General features: G+C 40.0%; 1 protein-coding gene across 2 annotated transcripts in view; it reads right to left on the minus strand.

Annotated features, from left to right (window-relative positions):
• LOC122806933 (zinc finger protein 2 homolog) overlaps nucleotides 1-21,515 on the minus strand; it is a 194,540-nt gene that overhangs the window by 38,735 nt on the left and 134,290 nt on the right. For both annotated transcript variants that reach the window (XM_044077765.1, XM_044077764.1), the window contains exon 5: nucleotides 11,918-12,515. In XM_044077765.1, the coding sequence (XP_043933700.1) occupies nucleotides 11,918-12,515 (598 nt within the window). The remainder of the gene's footprint in view (nucleotides 1-11,917; nucleotides 12,516-21,515) is intronic.

Here is a 21,515-nt window from a genome sequence, read left to right on the forward strand (position 1 = left end):
CTTTGCGGCCATACTTGCTCAATAGAAAAGGGAATTGGACATATTCCCCTTACTCTAATTTGGTGAAACCTCAGAAACATATATAATGTACAGTTAGAGACTGGGCTAATGGGTGGCAGAACTCCTGCAATAGGGTCAACATTTACTGCGACTCTCCATTAAAATACACATTGGCAGTCTACTGAGAGTCAGTATTCCATGTTAGGCAAAGTATATTGATGTTTGTAAACAAAGTATAGATTCCAACAGACACTCCTGAAAACGTAGTTAGTTTTAAAAACCATATGCCATGGCATACATGACACATACCTGGTTGCACCTTAATATGCCGTGTCTGCCTCCATTAAAAGATGGAAAAATCTTTTGTTTCTGGAAAAGTAAACTCTTGTTAAGTGAGGGTATCTAATACTTATGTCCTAAATGGAACATTAAGCTAATCTGGAGCTTTTTTAGTTTAGACGAGTTTCACTTTATTCCTTGAAAGTAGTACTTCATGTGTTTAAAAAATCTGTAAGCCTTTTTCAAAATGCTTTATTTTAGATAAGAGCTTTGGTCAGAAAACAGCTTGTTTCTTCAGATCATTTCTTAAACATAGCAATCACAGTTCTTGCTTTTATCTTCTTCTTCTTCTTTCAGCTTTTCCCGGTTAGGGGTCGCCACAGCGGAACTCCGGTCCGCTAATGATTGGCAGTAGATTTTTAAGGTGCCGAGGTGCCAGCCCGACGCCTAGCCTTCAATGACGGGTTGCCCATTCACGCATGTCTTTTGAATGCCACTCGACCGCTGGGAGGACATGCAAACTCCACACAGAAGGAGCTCCCGCCGAGAATCAAACGGGAGAACCTCTTGCTGTGAGGCGACAACACTACTGCTGCACCACCGCGGCTTATTCTTGCTTTTATATCTGTTGATATAAAAGGCTTTGTGAAGGAGGGGAGTAGTCTCTACCTTTCTCAGTTACTGTAACCAATTAGAGTTCTATTAGTATGGAATAGTAATGAAGGTAGTGTGGAAGGTTATTGGTGGAAATAGGGGTAGTGAATGTCTGACCATACCCACTGTTTTTCTCTGCTTTTTGATAGGAGTTATCCTGCATTTTAATTTGCCTATAGAGTAGTGATTGGCTTAGTGTCAGAGGGAGCATGATACCATCCATTCCTAGTGAATTTTCTTGTAAGCATTTATGTTTTTATAGTGGTAAAGTTTGCAAGTCTGAATTCACAAAATAACATTTCTCTGGAAAAGGCAACTTATTTTGTCAGTGGAAGGATATCATGAATACAACTCTCTACTGGCAGAGATGATGTAGTAGGGTCAGATTCAGCCTCATGCCTAGTGAAATTCCTAAATGAAGAAGTGCATTTTTAGATCTATGTGACCAACGATATATCCCAGAAAGGCATGTCAAGAAATCTCAAAGTTAAGTTGAGATACTTCTGTCTGACACAGGCATGCAAAGTAATCTCACAACAACAGTTTGGCATGTTACCTTAAGCTCAGTTTCCATCAGAGGTAGGCACATGACTGTTCAGAGTTAGGGATACAGAACAGGTTCACAGTATATTTTTAATGAGTTGTCATTACTTTTGAACTAAAAATCATGTCTTTCAACACACAAGGCAACATTTCTACCATTAAACAAGTCATGGACAAAATATTGTATACAGGTAGGGAAAGCATGGTGTGATCACATTCAGTGCTATCACTTCCTGAAAGACATGACAAGAGTTCTTAAATGTGTATTGAGGTGCTGCTTTTTAACTCAGGCATATGCTGTCATTTCAAAGCAACAGCCTGGCATGCCGCATTACATATGGCTTCCTTTAGGGCTTGGTATAAGAGTTCTGATCAGGGAGAGGAATGCATTCTAGGTCCATAATATTTGTTTAATGACTGGTCAGTTTGTAGTGATCAAATTTAGCACTGAACTGCAATGAAATTCCAAGCCATAGAATGACAGTCAAAGGTTCTGTATGTGTAACCTAAGTTACCAGAGACAATTCCCTGAATGTTATATCAAGGACTACCAAACAAGTTTTAGATGCTACCTCTTGATCATACACACATTCATTTCACTGTCACAGTCTAGTATCGGGTATTATGCACAGTTTCTACTGGGGACTCATGACTTCTTCTAAAAGTGGGGAATGCATCACATGGATATATGTTTACCTAGTTTGTCATTAAATCAGAAGTAAAAAAAAAAATTCATATTTATTTCACCAAACAAGACAATGTTTCTGACACTCTGGATGTGTCACGTCCAAAACTCTGTGCAGAAGAGAGTAACATGATGTAGTGAAATTCAGACGTAAGCTGCATTGAAATCTCTAATATTAAAATGGTATTCTTAAGGTGACCTGTATTACTCAAGTATTCAAGAATAATTGTTTGAAAGTTCTATTAGCGACTCTCAAAATATACTGACATTTGGCATTTTAAACATTGTACCAAATGCAGGGTTTCAGTCATTTAACTATCACAGATTTGCACACTAAGCTTCCTGTAGTCGTGATAACTTTTTCTTTGGATGTGAAATGCAGTGTATGCACAGAAGATACTTTGGTGTTCTGTCATTATATCAAACATAAAAATCATAAATATTTTATTTGAATAAGACATTTCTGTCACTGGATATATGTTAAGCCCAAAACGTCCTGTGCAGAGGGGGCAAATATGCAACAGTCAAGTTCAGCAGTGAGATATACTAAAATACTTTAGGGCAGAATAGCAGTCTTTGAGGCAACAGGATTCTATTGTGTTGCATGTAAATTCAGTACTGAGATACATATCCCTAAAGGCAGAATAGTGATCTTGCGTGCCTTTTGGACCAGATCATTTTATTATAATTGTTTTGTGTGTGTGTTTTTCCCCTTCACCTGCTGACCACTTACCCAACCTCTATCAGATTCAAGTTCATTCAATGCTTAAGAGGAAGAGAATCTCCCTCAGATCCCGTATAACAGCAGCCATCTTCAGCAGTTGTCATCCATGTAAACAATGGGGAGTTTGGTGCTCTTACAGCCACCTAGACAATGAAAGTTATTTTTGTATAAATAGTCCATATCAAACAATTTATTTTACCTGATTACATTTAGCATTTGTAAGCATGGTAAAAAGGATGGCCCATGGAGCCTTTTCTCCTACATCCCAGGTCATAATGCAACAGCAAAAAAAAAAAACACACAAGTACACACGTGTTTTATATGCACATATTACACATGTAAATTTTACATATGCGTATGTATGTGTCTATAAGCAATAAAATGCCCAAGAGGGTCAGAAGTCAGGATTACTGTACCTAGAAAATGGCATCTGTGTTTGTTGATTCGTTGTGGTTGTGCAATATACTGTGTGTGGATGTGTGCCTTTTTGTATATTTTGATAAAAAGTCCCATTTATGTGTTGCAATGTTTTGCTATGCCAATGATCATACCATTTATTTAACTATAACTTATCAAGTGAATACCAGTTGACTGTATGACATAACAGACATTGGGGAAAAAAGAAAAATGAAAAATTCATTATGTTATTTTTAAACAAAAATAAAGACGTGAATTGCATTTCTGTACTGATATCATATTATCATACAAGTTTACTGATTTGCTATTTTTTACTCATTTGTAGACTGGGCAAAACACAAAGCACGCGTCTTGTTTTAAGGCTGTCTGGTTAACAGAGATACTTAATGTCACACAGCAGGCAAATGGAAGCCTTAGGAATCAAACCCTGGGCTATAAACCGCATAAGTAGCTCATACCTTAATCTTCTATGCTAAATTGACAGACTTGATGTTTCTTCTTGTTCTGATTTTGTCTACAGAAAGAGAAAGACTGTTTGAAGTAATTTGTTTTGGTTTTATTTGCATTTTATGTATGTATGTATTTATTTTGCCTGTCCTTTGTTTTGTGCTGTTTCATGTATTAAATATGAAAAAAATTATTGACTATGAAAAAGTAAGGCAAAACTCAAGTTCAATTTAAAAGATTTTTTTTCTTCTGTGTAAATTTACTGTAACTCACTGCTACAGGAATCTGCTGTCAAGCCTTGCAGCAAACATTAACCTGACACTTCATGAAGTACATTGATCAGTAACAGTACTTTGCAACCATGTACACAGTTGACCCATGTACCACACAGTTAAAAATATTCACAAGAGGAATTAGTTTGGTGGGTGGCAACTCCAAGAAAGGAAACATACAATATAAACAGTAATGCCATCCTCATCATTTTGACTAATATAGGCATATTCCCTTTATTTACTTGTTTTTATGGCAACTGTAAGGTGTGTTTTACTACTGTAGTGTACTTTTGCATTTATATAATATTTTCTTTTCTGCAGAGTTATCATCAAGTATACCCCAGTTTTTTTTTTCTTTGTATGGGACTGTTGGACTTTTCTGCAAATATATTTTACTTATTTCCTGAACTGTCTTATTTACTGTATGTGGGGTTTATACTTTCACTTTCCAGGTTTGTCCATCTGCCACTTGTTTCCTAGTGAGAGTTTTTTTATTTATTTCAACCATTTCTTATGGTTCCTTTGTTCCTGCCTGCATGCTTCATTTAGTTTATGTTTAAAATTCCAAGAACCACATTTGTGGTCATCAGAACTGGAAACGTGTAAGTGCGTATATTTATTTTATATTTGTTGATCGGGTTTGTCCGACTGGGCTACAATTGCTCATTTTCAGCGGCAGCCCGAGGAGAAAAGCTCCAACAGAAAAATAGAAATTTTACATACTGAATACATATAGAATACATTCATCAGTACCACAGATAACTGCATTACAGTACCACACATTATTGCATTATAGTGTCATACATTAAACTGTGGCACGTGAAATACATAGAAATACATTCATCAGAGGGTTACATTCATAATTACATATTATATACATAATAGTGCAATAGTTACATAGCTGAAATATTTTACTAGTTATGTTTGTACAGTTATGTATCAAGAGGAGAAGATAAAGTAGTAAGTTTGTTGATTGAAGGGAAGGAAGAGAGAAGAGAAGTAGAAGGTTATAGGGGAGTGTTTACAGGGGATAATTACATTGGCAAGTCCATTTTTCATGAAGGTATTTTTTTGTAGCGGTTTTGAATTAATTAGGATGTTCAAGGGATCTTATATCTAGTGGTAGGCTATTCCAGGCCTTGGAAGGGTTAAAGCTATAGACTAGGTGACCCATTTTGGTCCTTGGTTTGTAGATTTTTAGTAGGCCTTGTTCAGAACTGTGGAGTAATCTAGTGGGTAGGTAATGAGAGATTAGAGATGAGATAGTTGGACAGAAAGAGGGTTTGTAGAGAATGGAGTGAATAATCTGAAACTGATTATACTGAAGCAGGTTAGGTAATTCTAGCCAATTTAGTTATTTTAGTGAGAGGCAGTGATGGGACTTGTAAGAATTTTGGGCAGCAAATCTGGCAATCCTGTTATAAGTTGTTTCTAACTTGTTTAGTAGTCCAGTGTTGAGGCTGGTGAGAATTTGGGAGCTATGGAGTAAAGTGGGTAAGAGGTAGGCATTTGAAAAGGTTAGTTTTTGCTGTTTTGGTAAGATATTTTTTGTTTCTATAGAAGAGACCTAGCTTGAGGTGTGTTTTTGGAAAATATATATTAATTCTGTACTTGCAGTGCATACAGTAGTTACCATATTTTACGGAAAAGAGATTGCTTGTTTCCTATAAACAAGTAACAAGGTCAGGGGGATCACAGCCTCCATCACAGAGAGTATGAGAGGTGAAGCCCCTCATAAAACTGTTTAAGGGTAATACAACAAGGTTTGATATCTGCTGCACTTCACTTGTAACTGTAGTTTATTTTTCACAGATGTTCTTCGTGTTTCACTGTTGCAGTCATTACATTTGGGTTATCTGCTTGCAGTAGCCCTCAGTCAGCCTGATTAACAAAGTCTTAGGTCCTGCGTCGGTTGCTGTCCCTTCTTCCATGACATCAGGTTGTCAGGGGTATAAAACATGCAGCTGACACCATTACATCAGTCTTTCTTGCCGTGCGGTGCCCGAAGCAGAAGCAGTTCGCAAGTGCCAGTCGGCCGACTCCTGAAATTTTCGTTTTCGAGTTTCAGAACCGAAGTCTTCAAGTAAAGCTAAGTACCCCATTGGGGAAACTTTTTCTTGCTCCTTACCGATGTCAGTAGAAGTTAATAATTGCATTACTTGTGGAAAGCAAATACCTCACAAAGATTTTCATTCATACTGTATTCCTTGCCTAGGCACTGACCACGACGTACCTTGCTGCCTGTTTTGTGCTTTATTTAATCAGCACACTATCTGTCGTCGGTATATTTTCGTTTCTAAATATTTCGGTTCTCAGTTTAATTACCCAGAAATGTCGGTTAGCCATCCGACTACCGGGATTCTGAAAAAACGTAAAGACAGAGACAGGCCGCTGAGGTCCAAAGCTGCCGACGACGCTTCTCCTAAGCCAGTCGCCAGTTCGCTTGTACTCAGTGAGGTGCTTTTGCAGCCCCTGATACCTGCTACTTCTGACTCGCAGGCCTCTACTGAGACCCATTCGGAGTCCGGTATGCCGCGAGATGCTTCAACTGTGGAACCTGCGGATGTCTCTTCCTTGGATGGGTCCGGAGCCGCTGTGAAGGCACCGGCTTCTGAGGGTGTATTCAGGCCTACGGACTTGCATATTAAACCGATGCCTCCTTCTTCATTTAGGTCAAAATCTCGAACCATGCCTAAGAAACCGACACCCAGGCCACATGCTCAGGCCTCTATGCTTAAAACACAAATGATAAGAATGGCTTAAGATCTTATTACTCTAATCAGGGGAAGCCAACCTCCCCCTTCTAAAAGACCTAGGACTGAAGTTGTTTATAAATCTTCTGAACAGGATTCTGATTTTTCTGATTCTTCTGATGATCTGGATTTGCCCTTATCTACTTATGAGGATTCTGATGCAGAGGACTCTATTCCCTCTGCTTCCCTCCAGAGGATTTTTCTTTTGGTGAGACCTTACATACTCTATGGGAGCATTTCCACTGGGAAAGCCAGGACTTTTCTGATTCAAAAAAGAGGCTTAGGGATTTCTTACTCCTGCCTCAGCATAGGCCTTTAGCTATACCTCCTGTACTAGACATTGTTGATGATGCCTTTTCAGAATCGAGTTTAGCTCCTGATTCTTTGCCTCCTGCTCCCAGAAAACCTGACAGACATTACAGGGTTCCTGATTCTCATAAGTTCCTTTTTAAAAATCCTATTGTGGATCCAGAGACTATTTCACAGGGACCCAAGGGCATTAAGGCTTCTACTGCTAAAAATCCTACCCCCTCTGATAGAGATTCCAGGGCGCTGGATAGATGGGGTAAGAAAGTTTACACTTCTGCAGCCTTGGCCATTAGGGCTTTAAACTGCCAGTTTCATATGTTAAAGTATAGGTTCATAAGTAGGTACTAGGCTATCGGCCCAAGGGCCTACGTAAGCCTAGCCAGCAAGGTACCATAATCAACAACATGTTATTGGATTGCTTAAACAGAAAATGATGTTACTTCCTAACTGTACTGAAATAAAGAATTACAGGATTTAATGCATTCTGCCGAACAGGTTGGAAAACATACTTTGCAATGTGGATTTGATTCATTAGAGGCCTCTTGCAGGGCTGCTGTTACTGGGTCTGTGCTCAGAAGGCATGCTTGGCTTAAGCAGCAAGGTTTGCCTAATCATGTTAAAGCTAAATTGTTGGATGCGCCCTTAAATCAGGACCGCCTGTTTGGCAATAAGGCTGAGGAAGTTCTTAAAAAGATGGAAGATAAAGCTAAATCTATGCTCAAGGAATGAACACAACAGTGCCCAATTTACCTCACTGTTAAAGATTTCTTACAAGTTCAGCCTCCTAGATTTAGTAGGCACTGGCCCTCTAAAAATTACTCCTTTCCAGCCCCTTCCAGGTCTTCTCAAGCCAAACCCAGACACAGCAAAAACCCCAGGTTTCAGTCACAAGGGACACATAAGACTAGGCAGTGGGGGGTTTCCGCATCCAAACCTGGGAGTAGTAAGACTCCCCTCAATGGAAAACTGTCTCAATGACTTGCTTTTAAAACTACCAAGCACTTCCCAACTGAATGCTCCTTTAGGGGGAAAGATTGGTCTGCAGGCCAGAAATCGGGAACTCATTACCCAGGATAAATGGGTTTTAAATACGGTGTCCCAAGGATACAGATTTCATTTCCACACGTTACCAACACCAAACGGGTGGTCAGATCTACCCCCAAATCAATGGGCAGAGGCCCAAAATCAAGTACTCTCTCTTAAACATGGGGGTTATTCAGTTGGTACCAGAAGAGGAAAAGGGACAAGGTTTCTATTCGAGACTTTTTCTGGTACCCAGAAAAGGCAATACATGGCGTCCTATCCTGGACCTTTCTATTCAACAACTTTCTGGTGATTCCAAAATTCAAAATGCTTACTCTTCACCAGCTGCTTCCTATGCTAGGCAAGGATGCATGGTTGGCAACACTAGACTTAAAAGAAGCATACCTGCACATCCCTATCAGGGAGTCTTGCAGAAGATACCTACTCTTCACAGCAGGCTACATGCACTGTCAGTTCTCTGCATTGCCCTTTGGCTTATCTACTGCTCCCAGGGTATTCACAAAGTGCCTAGCTCCAGTCATTGCATTTTGCAGGCAAAGAAATATTCACATATACCCATACCTGGACGATTGTCTAATTCAGGCAGAAAGCAAGGACATTCTTTTGAATCATCTGGCCTTTGTTCAAAGGGTACTGACTTGTCTGGGGTTCACAATAAACAAAAAGAAATCCCACCTGGTACCCTGTCAACAAATTATATTCCTGGGAGCAAGCTTGAATACAACCTCCCAGATGGCTTTCCTCACGCCAAAGAAACGGATTCATTTGACAACTTACTTCAAACAAGTGGCCACAAAAACCCAGCTATCTGCAAGGCAAATACTGCAAGCCTTGGGGTTCATGGCCTCCTGCATTCTTCTAATTCCATATGCAAGGCTGAATATGAGGAAACTACAATGGTATCTCAAAAGCCTATGGTGTCAACATTCACAGGATCTAGAAGCAAGGATTCCTATCATACCTTGCCTATGCCTAGAGTTCCTGTGGTGGGCAGAGGCCTGCCACCAAAACTGGGGACTACCATTCACATTACCCCCTGCCGCCCAAACCTTAACAACAGATGCATCAGACTATGCACGGGGGGCTCAACTGTCAGGGAAGTGCATTCAGGGCAAATGCACCTGCATATCAATCAAAAGGAAATGTTAGCTGTACAGAATGCTCTGACAGCCTTCAAGGACCACATTCTTCCAGGGCAACTAATGGTAAAGACGGACAACACCACTGTCATGTGGTACATAAACAAGCAGGGGGATACACATTTTTACCCCCTCTGCAGACTAGCCATGGCATTGTGGAACACGGCCTTGAGCTATCAAGTGAATCTGCAAGCTCAGTTCCTGCCAGGAAAACAAAATACACTGGCAGATGGACTAAGCAGAAACCTCATGGACCCACATGAGTAGAAACTGGAACCAAGGATTTTCAACATGTTGACAAGCAAATGGGGGAGCCCAGATATAGACCTGTTTGCCTCCCCACAGAACCATCAACTGGACAAATTTTGCACAAGGATTCCCCACAAACTAGCTTGGAAAGTGGACGCTTTATCCTTCAGCTGGAAAAACGTATCAGTTTATGCCTTTCCTCCTCTGCCTCTGCTCTCCGAGGTACTACTAAAGATCAAACAGGACAGGCCAAGGACGATTTTAATTGCACCAGACTGGCCTCGGCAACACTGGTACCCACTCTTGCGCAGTGTGTCACGCTTGGCTCCATGGCACCTGCTTGAGACTCCTTCCCTGTTGTCTCAGCAGGAGAACCAGATTTTGCACCCTCAGCTGCAAACCCTGAACCTAGCAGCCTGGCTAATTACCTAGTCTCTCCTTTACCATCCCTCAGTAAATCAGTGATGGATATCATTTTAGAGGCAAGAAGGCCTAGTACTAGAAAACCTTATGCTGCAAAATGGAAAATATTCTGTGCCTGGAACCAGTCTCAAGGAATGAACGCAACAGTGCCCAATTTACCTCAGATTCTGCAATACTTGACCGAGATGCTTCATAAGGGCTTGTCTTTTTCCTCCATCAAAATTCATGCCTCAGCCATTTCAGCTCATTATAGCACAGAGCCTCCCCTATTCTCTCACCCACTGCTCAGGCAGTTCCTCAGAGGGGCTAAAAATTTAAGGCCACCCAGGAGAGCTCCCACTCCAGCCTGGGATCTTAACTTTGTCTTGGAGAAACTCACTCTTCCTTCTTTCGAGCCAGCTGCTACTGCAGATTTAAAATTTCTTTCCTGGAAAACAGCTTTCCTTTCAGCAATCACTTCTGAAAGAAGGGTATCTGAATTACAGGCCCTTATGGCAGTGGAACCTTTCATCATCTTTCATGCTGACAGGGTGTCCCTCAGAACCAATCCCTCCTTCATGCCCAAGGTGGTATCCAGTGTCGCTCTTAATCAGTCCATTAATTTACCTACCTTCTTTCCTAACCCACAGAACAAAGGGGAATGAATACTACACTCTTTAGATGTGCACAGACAGCTTAGATTCTACTTAGACAGGACTAAACCTCAAAGGAAATCTGAACAACTGCTGGTGGCATTTGCTACAGGGACAGAGGGGAAAGCTATTTCAAAACAAACCATTTCAAAATGGATAGGCCACCGCATTCATTTCTGCTATAAGCACCATGGAAAACCTATCCCACAGGGCATCAGACCCCATTCAACCAGAGCTGCATCTACCTCTACAGCCTTTCCCAGGGGCGTCCCTACTAGGGACATTCTAGAAGCTGCTACCTGGAGTTCTGTACATACTTTCACCAAGCATTATCATTTGCCAATTTCCTCTAACTCCAGAGCTGGTTTTGCCACTGAAGTCTTGCAGGACCTTATAGCTGGTCCTCATTCTATTTAAATTCCTCCTCCCAACCTTAGCTTTGGGAATCCACCCAAATGTAATGACTGCAACAGTGAAACACAAAGAACATAGTACAGTTGTGTACACTTACCATAAATGTAGATGTTCGGGTGTATTCACTGTTGCAGTCCTGGTTACCCTCCCTCCAGCCCCCTTTCTTCTTTTGGCTATATCTCTGCTCTCACTTACTATGCTCTAAAATTTTTAGCTTTTTGGTGCATTTGATTTTTTGTTGGAGGTATATCCTTTTATTTATAGATTTGATTGCTTCCCATTAGGGGGGCACCTGACATCTGGGGCAAGAAAAACTGATGTAATGGCGTCGGCTGCGTGTTTTATATCCCTGACGACCTGACGTCATGGAAGAAGGGACAGCAACCAACGCAAGACCCAACACTTTGTTAATCAGGCCAACTGATGGCTACTGCAAGCAGATAAGCCAAATGTAGTGACTGCAACAGTGAATACACTCGAACATCTACATTTATGGTAAGTGTACACAACTGTACTTTGTGTGGCTTGCAGTTATGGATCTCATACATGTGGTACGCAGCCTTTATTTTTTGCAACATGTTTACCTTGTTTTCATTTTACCAATGGGTAATCTTCCTTTACAGGTAAACTGCATCCAGTAATACAATATGCCGTATATCTTCCCATGCATCTCACACGCACACAAAGTGTAATGATCCTGATGCCGATCATCTGTAAAAGAATATATTGTTTTTGTACCATTGCAATTCACTTAAACATACTGAAAAGGACAGTGCTGCACCCTCATTACTGAGGTATCCCGCAAGTAATCCTCTTTTTGTTTACAGGAGGCTCAAATTACAGTTGTCTATATTACAAATAAGCTTAAAAAACATTAAACCTCAGTTGCTAAAGGCTACAAAATTCTAGTCTATATGTACACCAGAAACATACCTGCAAAAGCCTTCTGATCAGCCTTGCCTTCAGTGAAAACTTCACTGCTTCTGTCGAGCTGGTATATGTTTTTCCTTATATCTTCCTTATATGTCTGGTGTTCATTATGCCTCTCCAAAGTCACATGATCACCCCACTGTGAATTCTCACTAATGGAGTTATCAGTCATGTACTCCCCAAACACAGTGTTGATTCCACTTATCTCTCTGCTTGTTATGCATTCTTTGTTCTCAGGACCATTTTCAGAGGCATGTCCATCTATAATGTAGTCACTAGAACCAATGCATACTGCTGTTACATTTCCATCTGTCAGGTTCTCATTGGCTTCTGTGTGCATTTCAGCAATCTTTTTAGCTACCAAATATTCACTGCTTCCACTATAAATGCTAGTTCTGTCACTGTCTGTTATGTTTTGATTAACCCAAGGCTCAGCCCAACTCCTTTCTCTCTGCTTTATCCTCTGACAGGATCCAGAATCCTCATGTTTCTGTACTGCATTTTCTTCAGCATAGTATGGCTCCACTTTAATACACACATTCTTCAGTCCCTGAACTCCCCAATCTCGCTGCTCCCTTCTCCGATCGTAGACGTCTTCATGCTTAGATGACATTAAAATTAGAAAAAGAAAAACATGTCATACATTTAGTCGAAATATTTTAAGAAATGCATGCACTTAACTGCTTACTACATCATGAAACCCAAACTACAAACGTAATACAAAATGGTAACATACATGGGGAATGACCTGTAAACAAGATGATGGGTAAAGATCCTAGCTGAACCCAGCTAGTCATAATATTCTCCAATACAGCTAACAGAGCGGTAGTATTTAAATGCACTTAACTGCTTTTGTATACCGACAATGAGATGCAAATACAAACGAGAATGTTACCATCTTGGATCCCGTACAGAAGCTGAACACAGAAATCCCATAGCTAAAGTACATCTTGGTAATGATTTATTAATAAAAGCCTGTTTTAGTTGCAGCCAGCCAATAGAATGAAGCTTTTGAAACACTTGTTTTCTGTGGGGTGTTCATCCCCCATCTACAGTGAGAAGACTCTGCACCACATAGATTTATTTGTTCTATCCATAACCCTATACACTACTCCTATAACCTTTACCTCCAAATTGACTTACTACTACTGACTCTTACTCAGGAATTTTAGATTAATATATATATTCTTTTCCCTTTTCTAAGACTTGCTTATACCTTCTACTGTGAGTTGTAGAATTGTTTAGTTTAATTTCCACTAAAAGTGTTTAGTTTTACAAATTTATTTTATAACTGTTCTCTATCAGAGTGCTAACTCTGTATTGTACTTCTCATAGTTATATTCATTGTTAAATTTCCCATTTTTTTTGCTTGGAGCTTTTCTCCCTGGGCCTCTACTGAAAATGGACATATATCCAGATAGACTAGCCCAGTCAACAAATGTAAAATAAAATAATAAATAAGAAATATTGTAAGTAACTCTGAGGCCATTAATCTTCAAAGATAGTTAAGATTTCAAAAAGTTTCAAATGCAACATGCAGTCGAAGATCCTGATCAAACAGGTTTTGTAGAGTCAATCATCATTCAGATGGCAAATAACACTTCATACTCATCATCATCATCATCTTCTTTTGGCTGTTCCCGTTAGGGGTCGCCACAGTGGATCATCTGTTTCCATTTCTTCCTGTCCTCTGCATCTTGCTCTGTCACACCAACAACCTGCATGTCCTCTCTCACCACACCATAAACCTTATCTTAGGCCTTCCTCTTTTCCTGTTACCTGGTAGCTTCATCCTTAGCATCTTTTTCCCAATATACTCCGCATCCCTTCTCAGCACATGTCCAAACCAACGTAATCTTGCCTCTCTGGCTTTGTCTCCAAACCTTCCAACCTGGGCTGACCCTCTAATATACTTATTCCTGATCCTGTCCACCCTCGTCACACCCAGTGCACATCTTAACATCTTTAACTCTGCCACATCCAGCTCTAACTCCTGCCTTTTTGTTAATGCCACTGTCTCCAACCTATATAACATAGCTGGTCTCACTACCCTCTTGTAGACCTTCCCTTTCACTCTTACTGGTACTCGTTTGTCACAAATCACTCCTGACACTCTTCTCCACCCACTCCATCCTGCCTGTACTCTCTTCTTCACCTCTCTTCCACACTCACCATTACTCTGAACTATTGATCCCAGGTATTTAAAGTCATCCACCTTCGCCACCTCTACTCCTTGCATCCTCACTATTCCTCTATCCTCCCCCTCATTCACACACATATATTCTTAGTCCTGCTGACCTTCATTCCTCTTCTCTCTAGAGCATATCTCCATCTCTCCAGAGTCTCCTCCACCTGTTCCCTACTCTCCCTACAGATCACAATGCCATCTGCAAACATCATAGTCCACAAGGACTCCTGTCTGATCTCATCTGTCAATCTCATCTGTCAACCTGTCCATCACCAGTGCAAATAAGAAAGGGCTCACAGCTGATCCTTGATGTAATCCCACCTCCACCTTAAACACTTCCATCACTTCCACCACAGACCTCACCGCTGTCACACTACCCTCGTACGTATCCTGTACCACTCTTACATACTTCTCTGACACTCCCGACTTCTTCATACAATACCACAACTCCTCTCTAGGCACCCTGTCATATGCTTTCTCTAAGTCTACAAAAACACAATGCAACTCCTTCTGACCTTCTCTGTACTTCTCCATCAACACTCTCAGAGCAAACATCGCATCTGACACTTCATACTATGTTCTCCAAATCAGTATTATATATGTATGAGAAGGCCTGCTTAGCTGTCACAATTTACAGTATTTTGCCAGGACATAAAGGTAGGCCTCTCCCATTCTTCTTGCCTTACTTTGATAGTACATTTATATATTAGTGACAAGATCTGGTTTAATTACAAATTTCCTTCTAAGACCTCTAGATCCTTAACTGATGAAGCTGAAAACTTCTAGTTCAATTAAGATTTTACTATGCTTTTTTGAATCAGCATATTCTAATGTTATATAAACACTTTCACAAAATGCCTTGATGCAAACACTTGTCAGCAGTGTAATTTAAATATTTCTTTTACTATGACTTAAATGTGTGAATGTACCTTTGACTTTTAGTATTTCAGTTTACATTATTTGCAAGTCTTACAGCATAGACATTTTATTCGCAAAATATCATGTGTGGAATCTGATGTTTCATTTCAGTACTTATGCTTTTTGTGACTAAACAGCTTACCTTGTTACCCCAAAAATGTGGGGGCAGAATACCTCCTCGTACCATCAGTGACTTGTGTTTAACTAGTGACTTCAGAGATCCAGAAAGTGTCTTGTCTTACAGATGAGGACAAGACAAATGAAGCCAAGAAATTTAGAGTACTGTAGTGAACCCTCAGGTAAGCAAGTCAAGAGAACTTTGCTTGTATTTTATCAGTCTGTATATGTATGAGACTGCTGTGGATGTATGTGGCAAATTAGTGTTAATAAGTTTATGACATATTCTGTTTCTTGTAATGAAACCAATGTTGGTTTCCTTGGAGAGAAGATCACTGGTTGTGCAAGTATTTTAATTGTCCTTTTTCTCAGGAGGAGACAGCCTGCAATCAGTAAATTTAGAGACTGGAGATGTGTAGAGGAAACTCCCCTGCCAAAAGCATGTTTTGACTTTGTGCAGGTTAGGTTTTATGTATTCATTTGTTGTTTGTGCTGTGTGGCTTTGTTTCTTTAACTGTCACTCAGTGATACTGAACTTCATATTTTTCTGTATGCAAACTGTTCTGTTTCCATTTATAGACTCTCAGACATAGCCATTGTTCTTGTGACAGGAGGACAATCAGAGAATAAGAAATGATTGGCTAGACAGATCTTCTGTCAGAAGGTCAACACCAATCAAGTCGCTCCTACTAGAGACCAGGAATCTAGTAATGTAGGTTGTGATTAAAAAGAAAAATGTAGGCTGCGCTAGCCCAGCCCAGAGGTAGGGTTTGTATTTGTTCCAATTCAGGAGTGATACTTGACATTCGTATCACAACTGAGAGAAGGTGGAATGTGGGGGAACTGACCCTGCCAGGAAGAGGACTGACCTCTAGTTGGGTATGGTGGATATGAAGAAGCACATAACCATGTTAGCAGCCTAGCAGAAAAGGTAGTGTACCACACATGTCAGCTAATGAAAGATAGGCTAGGAGTTGGGAAATAATCCCCCAACTCCCACAGTACAATCATTAGTGATCCCCTGACTCTTGTCTCTTGTGCCCTGAAGCTTTCAAGGGTCACAAGTAGGGGTAATGAATGACTCAGTAGGTAAAAGGGGCAATAATGCACTTTAGCACTAGAAAGGAATGTGTTATATGAAGTCATATTGATTTTCAGTGACACTGGAATGTAACAGCCTGATTAATTGAAGGGGCAAAGCCCCCCTCACATCACCATAAAGTAGGCTTTGTCCCATGCAGTCTCCTCAACTAATATTGCTAACTCCAAACTTGCAAAACCCTATAGCAAGAATAAAGAGCTCCCTTTTACTGAAATAGACCAAATCACTTGATGTCACAGTAAAGCAAGCCATTCAGACAAACAAATACCATTATAAAGTTCAAATTATGTATGTATCTGGTCTGATCATCATCATCACATTATTTTAGGTAACTACTACAGTTGAAGGTTGTGTGTCAGGGCTGGCAACTCGGCACGTAAAAATCCACTGCCAATCATTAGCGGACCAGAGTTCCGCTGTGGAGACCCCTAACCGGGAAAAGCTGAAAGACGCAACAACTACAGATAAACATATGGGAAGCAGACTCCTTTCTGCAAGATGTTTTATGCCTAGCATTTTGCAGATGTGTAGTTAGGATGAGGCGAATGGGATGGATGTCCCGGGTGCATGGTGCTAGTGGGCCTGATTGGCAGATGCTGATGGGGCAGTGTAACTGCCAGCATTATGAAATGAATGCTGATACTGTATTTGCAGTCATAGCTAAAGAGCTAAAGTACTTCATGTGTGGTATTTTAAATGTAGTAAGCAGCTTGTTACATTTGTAACAAGTGATCTGCTACATTTTCAGTAGAACAGCTTTTCTTTTTGTGGTACTTAAGTCCTTTTTATTCCTCAACTTAGAGTGAGTGGGGAACCAGTTGAGGGAACTGCAACAAGTGCCACACAACACAGCTAATACTATGGCATTCTGTACTGTTAAGGACCCAACCTTCACTGATTTACTACACCTCCACACAACAAATGGCTTTACAGTCAATTTAAGAAACTGACTCTCCATTAACAAATAAATACTACATGCTGGAGAGACAAGTTCATTGCACAGAGCTTCCCCCATTTCTGTAATAATCTTTCATTATATATAAAATGGAGTTATGTCCTCACTTCCTTTAAGGCAAACCTTGTTGACCGACTGGACACCTATATTTTTATCAACCAAAAAAACAGAAGGATGCTACGTTTAAGCTCGCTCAACAAAGTCACAACTGAAAACAGAAAGATAAGCGATGCACCACACCGTAGAGCTTATCTTAGCGATTTATTCAAAACTGCAATGCGACAAAAACAACAAAACAAATAAACAAAAGGACAGGCGCTTTCAGCTATTAAAGCCTTCTTCAGATCCACATTCAAAAATCACAACACAAGCTTAATATAAATCATATACCAACCAATGATGAGAGACATGTAAATATACTGCCTTGTTCTAACCAATAAGAATACATATAAAAGCACTTCATCAGCCAATATACTTCATTGTTCAAATGAGCTTAGCTAACAGGTAAAGGTAAAAATGTAAATCAAGCTTTACCATCATAAATATCATTGGCTTTAACTGACGAATAGAAATAAGAATGTAAATCAGGCTTCTTCTTAAAATTCATTGGTTTGCACCATACAAACATAGAGAAACACTTGCCTATGGCATTTCTTAGTACTTTGTTAATTATAATACCTAAAAGTATACTAATTCAATTAATATAAAATACACATCCATATATACATATAATAAAACAAATCAATACTTAGAACATTCAAAATATGTAAATGAACGAAACACAAATCCATTGATAAAGGAACGCTAACATAGGATGTTCTAAAATCACTTAATAGACAATGGCTTATAAAAAAGAAACACTAACAAACCTGACAATTACTAAAATTACAAAAAGCTCCCTAATAAAAAAACACTAACATAAAATTAGAGCTTATACAGAACTAAAATATAAATGAAAACAAAATTAGCTAGCGACGTATGGATCGCTTCTGCAGCTAGTAAACAACATAAATCCTAATCTTTGCTTACAAACATAAACCTATATCAGATTTCTACTTCATAATTCATACATGCATACTAAAGCATAATAATGCTATAGTTACTAAGATCTAAGTATTCTATACATAAGAGCTCCTTGGGAATTACGGCTTAAGCAAAGCTAAGGGTATGAGTGAAGACAGAATGATAAAAATCGCTAATAATATATGTAATGCTTCTACAACTGGTAAACAACATTCATCCTGGTCTTCGCTTGAAACAAAAACCTGTATTTAATTTCCTATATCATAGTTTATCCATACATACTAAGGTATTCTACTTTTAGGTATTATAATTAACAAAGTACTAAGAAATGCCATCAGCAAGTGTTTCTCTATGTTTGTATGGTGCAAACCAATGAATTTTAAGAAGGAGAAGCCTGATTTACATTCTTATTTCTATTCGTCAGTTAAAGCCAATGATATTTATGATGGTAAAGCTTGATTTACATTTTTACCTTTACCTGTTAGCTAAGCTCATTTGAACAATGAAGTATATTGGCTGATGAAGTGCTTTTATATGTATTCTTATTGGTTAGAACAAGGCAGTATATTTACATGACTCTCGTCATTGGTTGGTATATGATTTATATTAAGCTTGTGATGTGATTTTTGAATGTGGATCTGAAGAAGCCTTTAATAGCTGAAAGCGCTTGTCCTTTTGTCTATTTGTTTTGTTGTTTTTGTCGCATTGCAGTTTTGAATTAATCGCTAAGATAAGCTCTACGGTATGGTGCATCGCTTATCTTTCTGTTTTTACCTATATTTTTATGTCAGGCCAGACTTGCTGTGCCCTGCTGGATGCCGATGGTTTCTTATGAAGTTGGGTACTAGAAAGGTGAATAAATTCTGTGGATCGACTCAGTCCTGTTTCCCATCAAAATTTCAATGCTGTCACCACAGATGGATGTGCCACTTTAAGTTGATTTTAGATATTATAGCAAAGAATAAAACAGACTGTAGGTCTCTAGTCTGTCATTTGGTGACATACAGGGATGCTGCTATTGAAGTCACAGGTTGTCGGCACTTTTTCGAGAGATAACTATCACATCAACTAAAACATTTGTCACTGCTTATACAGTACAGTTGTGTACACTTACTATAAATGTAGATGTTCGAGTTTATTCACTGTTACAGTCATTACATTTGGGTAATCTGCTGGCAGGCTGCCCTCAGTCGGCCTGCATATCAAAGTCTTGGGTCCTGCGTCGGTTGCTGTCTCCTCTTCCATGACGTCAGGTCGTGAGGGGTATAAAACATGCAGCCGACACCACTTTCTTTAGTTTTTCTTGCCCCAGATGTCAGGTGCCCCCCAAATGGGGAGCAAAAAATACATATACACACACACACACACACACACATATATATATATATATATATATATATATATATATATATATATATATGCAATTGTAACAACATAAACATTACCTTCATCTAAAAGCAAATACACCACAAAGGCTGTAGAATATAGTGAAGGAAAGAGAAGTTCTAGAAAAAAAAGGGGGATGGCGGGTGGGTAACCCGGACTGCAACAGTGAATACACTCGAACATCTACATTTATGGTAAGTGTACACAACTGTACTATGTTCTTCGTGTTTCACTGTTGCAGTCATTACATTTGGGTAGAATCCCAAAGCTATGGATGGGAGGCTGGAGCTAAATAGCATTAGGAGCGGCTATAAGGCCCTGCAGAACTGCAGTGGCAAAGCCTGCCCTGGACTTAAAGAAGAGAGGCAAATGATAATACTTTGTAAAAGTACGAACAGAGCTCCAAGTAGCAGCTTCTAGAATGTCTTTGGTTGGCACCCCTCTGAGAAAAGCTGCTGAGGTAGATGCAGCCCTGGTAGAATGTAACCTGATTCCCTTGGGCACCGGTTTACCATGATGCAAATAGCAGAAACGAATGCAGTGGCTTATTCACTTTGAAATAGTCTGCTTTGAAACAGCCTTCCCCTCTGATCCTGCAGCAAATGCCACCAGTAGCTGCTCAGACTTCCTTAGAGATTTGGTCCTGTTTAAGTAGAATCTTAGTTGTCTGTGTACGTCCAAGGAATGCAGAATCCGCTCCTCCTTGTTCTGCGAATTTGGGTAAAAAGTTGGCAGGTGAATAGTTTGGTTAAGAGCCACACTGGATACCACCTTAGGCATAAAGGAAGGATTGTTCCTGAGGGAAACCCTGTCCGGGTAAAATGTAATAAAAGGCTCCACAGCCATGAGGGCCTGTAGTTCTGAAACCTTTCTTGCTGAAGTGATTGCCAGAACGAAAGCTATTTTCCAAGATAAAAACTTTATATCCGCAGTAGCTGCTGGTTCAGATGGAGGCAGGGTGAGCTTTTCCAACACAAAATTGAGGTCCCATGCAGGAATTGGTGATCTTCTGGGAGGCCTTAAATTTTTGGCCCCTCTAAGATACTGTTTTAGCAGAGGATGAGAAAAGATGGGAGGCTCTGTGTTGTAATGAACCGAAATGGCAGAGGCATGGATTTTTACTGATGAAAAAGATAGGCCCTTGTCAAGCATCTCAGTCAAGTATTGTAAAATCTGAGGAATATTTGGCTTTGCTGCGTCAGTCCCTTGCGCTTGGTTCCAAGCACAAAATCTCTTCCATTTATCAGCATAAGAATTTCTAGTACTAGGCCTTTTGGCTTCCAAAATGACATCCATCACAGATTTACTGAGAGGTGTTGTTTAAATAATTACATGATCAGCCATGCTGCCAGGTTCAGAGTTTGGAGCTGACTGTGCAGAATTTGATTGCTCTGCTGAGACAGTAGATGAGGTATTTGAGGCAAGTACCAAGGAGGGAGTTGAGACATATTCCTTATAATTGGGTACCAGTGCTGGCGAGGCCAGTCCGGGGCAATTAGGATCATTTTTGTTTTTTCCTGTCTGACCTTTAGTAAGACCTTGGGAAGAAGAGGCAGAGGAGGATAGGCGTAGACTGATAGGTTTTTCCAACTGAAGGATAGGACATCCACTTTCCATGCTTGTCTGTGATAAGTCCTTGTGCAGAATTTGTCCAGTTGATAATTCTGGGGAGAGGCGAATAGATCTATGTCCAGACTCCCCCATTTCTCTGTTATCATGCTGAAGACTTGTGGATCCATTCCACTTGTGAGGGTCCATAAGATTTCTGCTTAAGTCGTCTGCCAGAGTATTTTGTTTTCCTGGCAGGAATTGAGCTTGAAGATGTACTTGGTAAGTCAAGGCTTTGTCCCACAGTGCCATGGCTAGTCTGCAAAGGGGGTAGGAATGTGTACCCCCCCTGCTTATTCATGTA

The sequence above is a fragment of the Protopterus annectens genome, chromosome 7.part0 (genome assembly GCF_019279795.1).
Source record: "Protopterus annectens isolate FY-2018-M chromosome 7.part0, PAN1.0, whole genome shotgun sequence".
Taxonomy (NCBI): Eukaryota; Metazoa; Chordata; order Ceratodontiformes; family Protopteridae; genus Protopterus; species Protopterus annectens.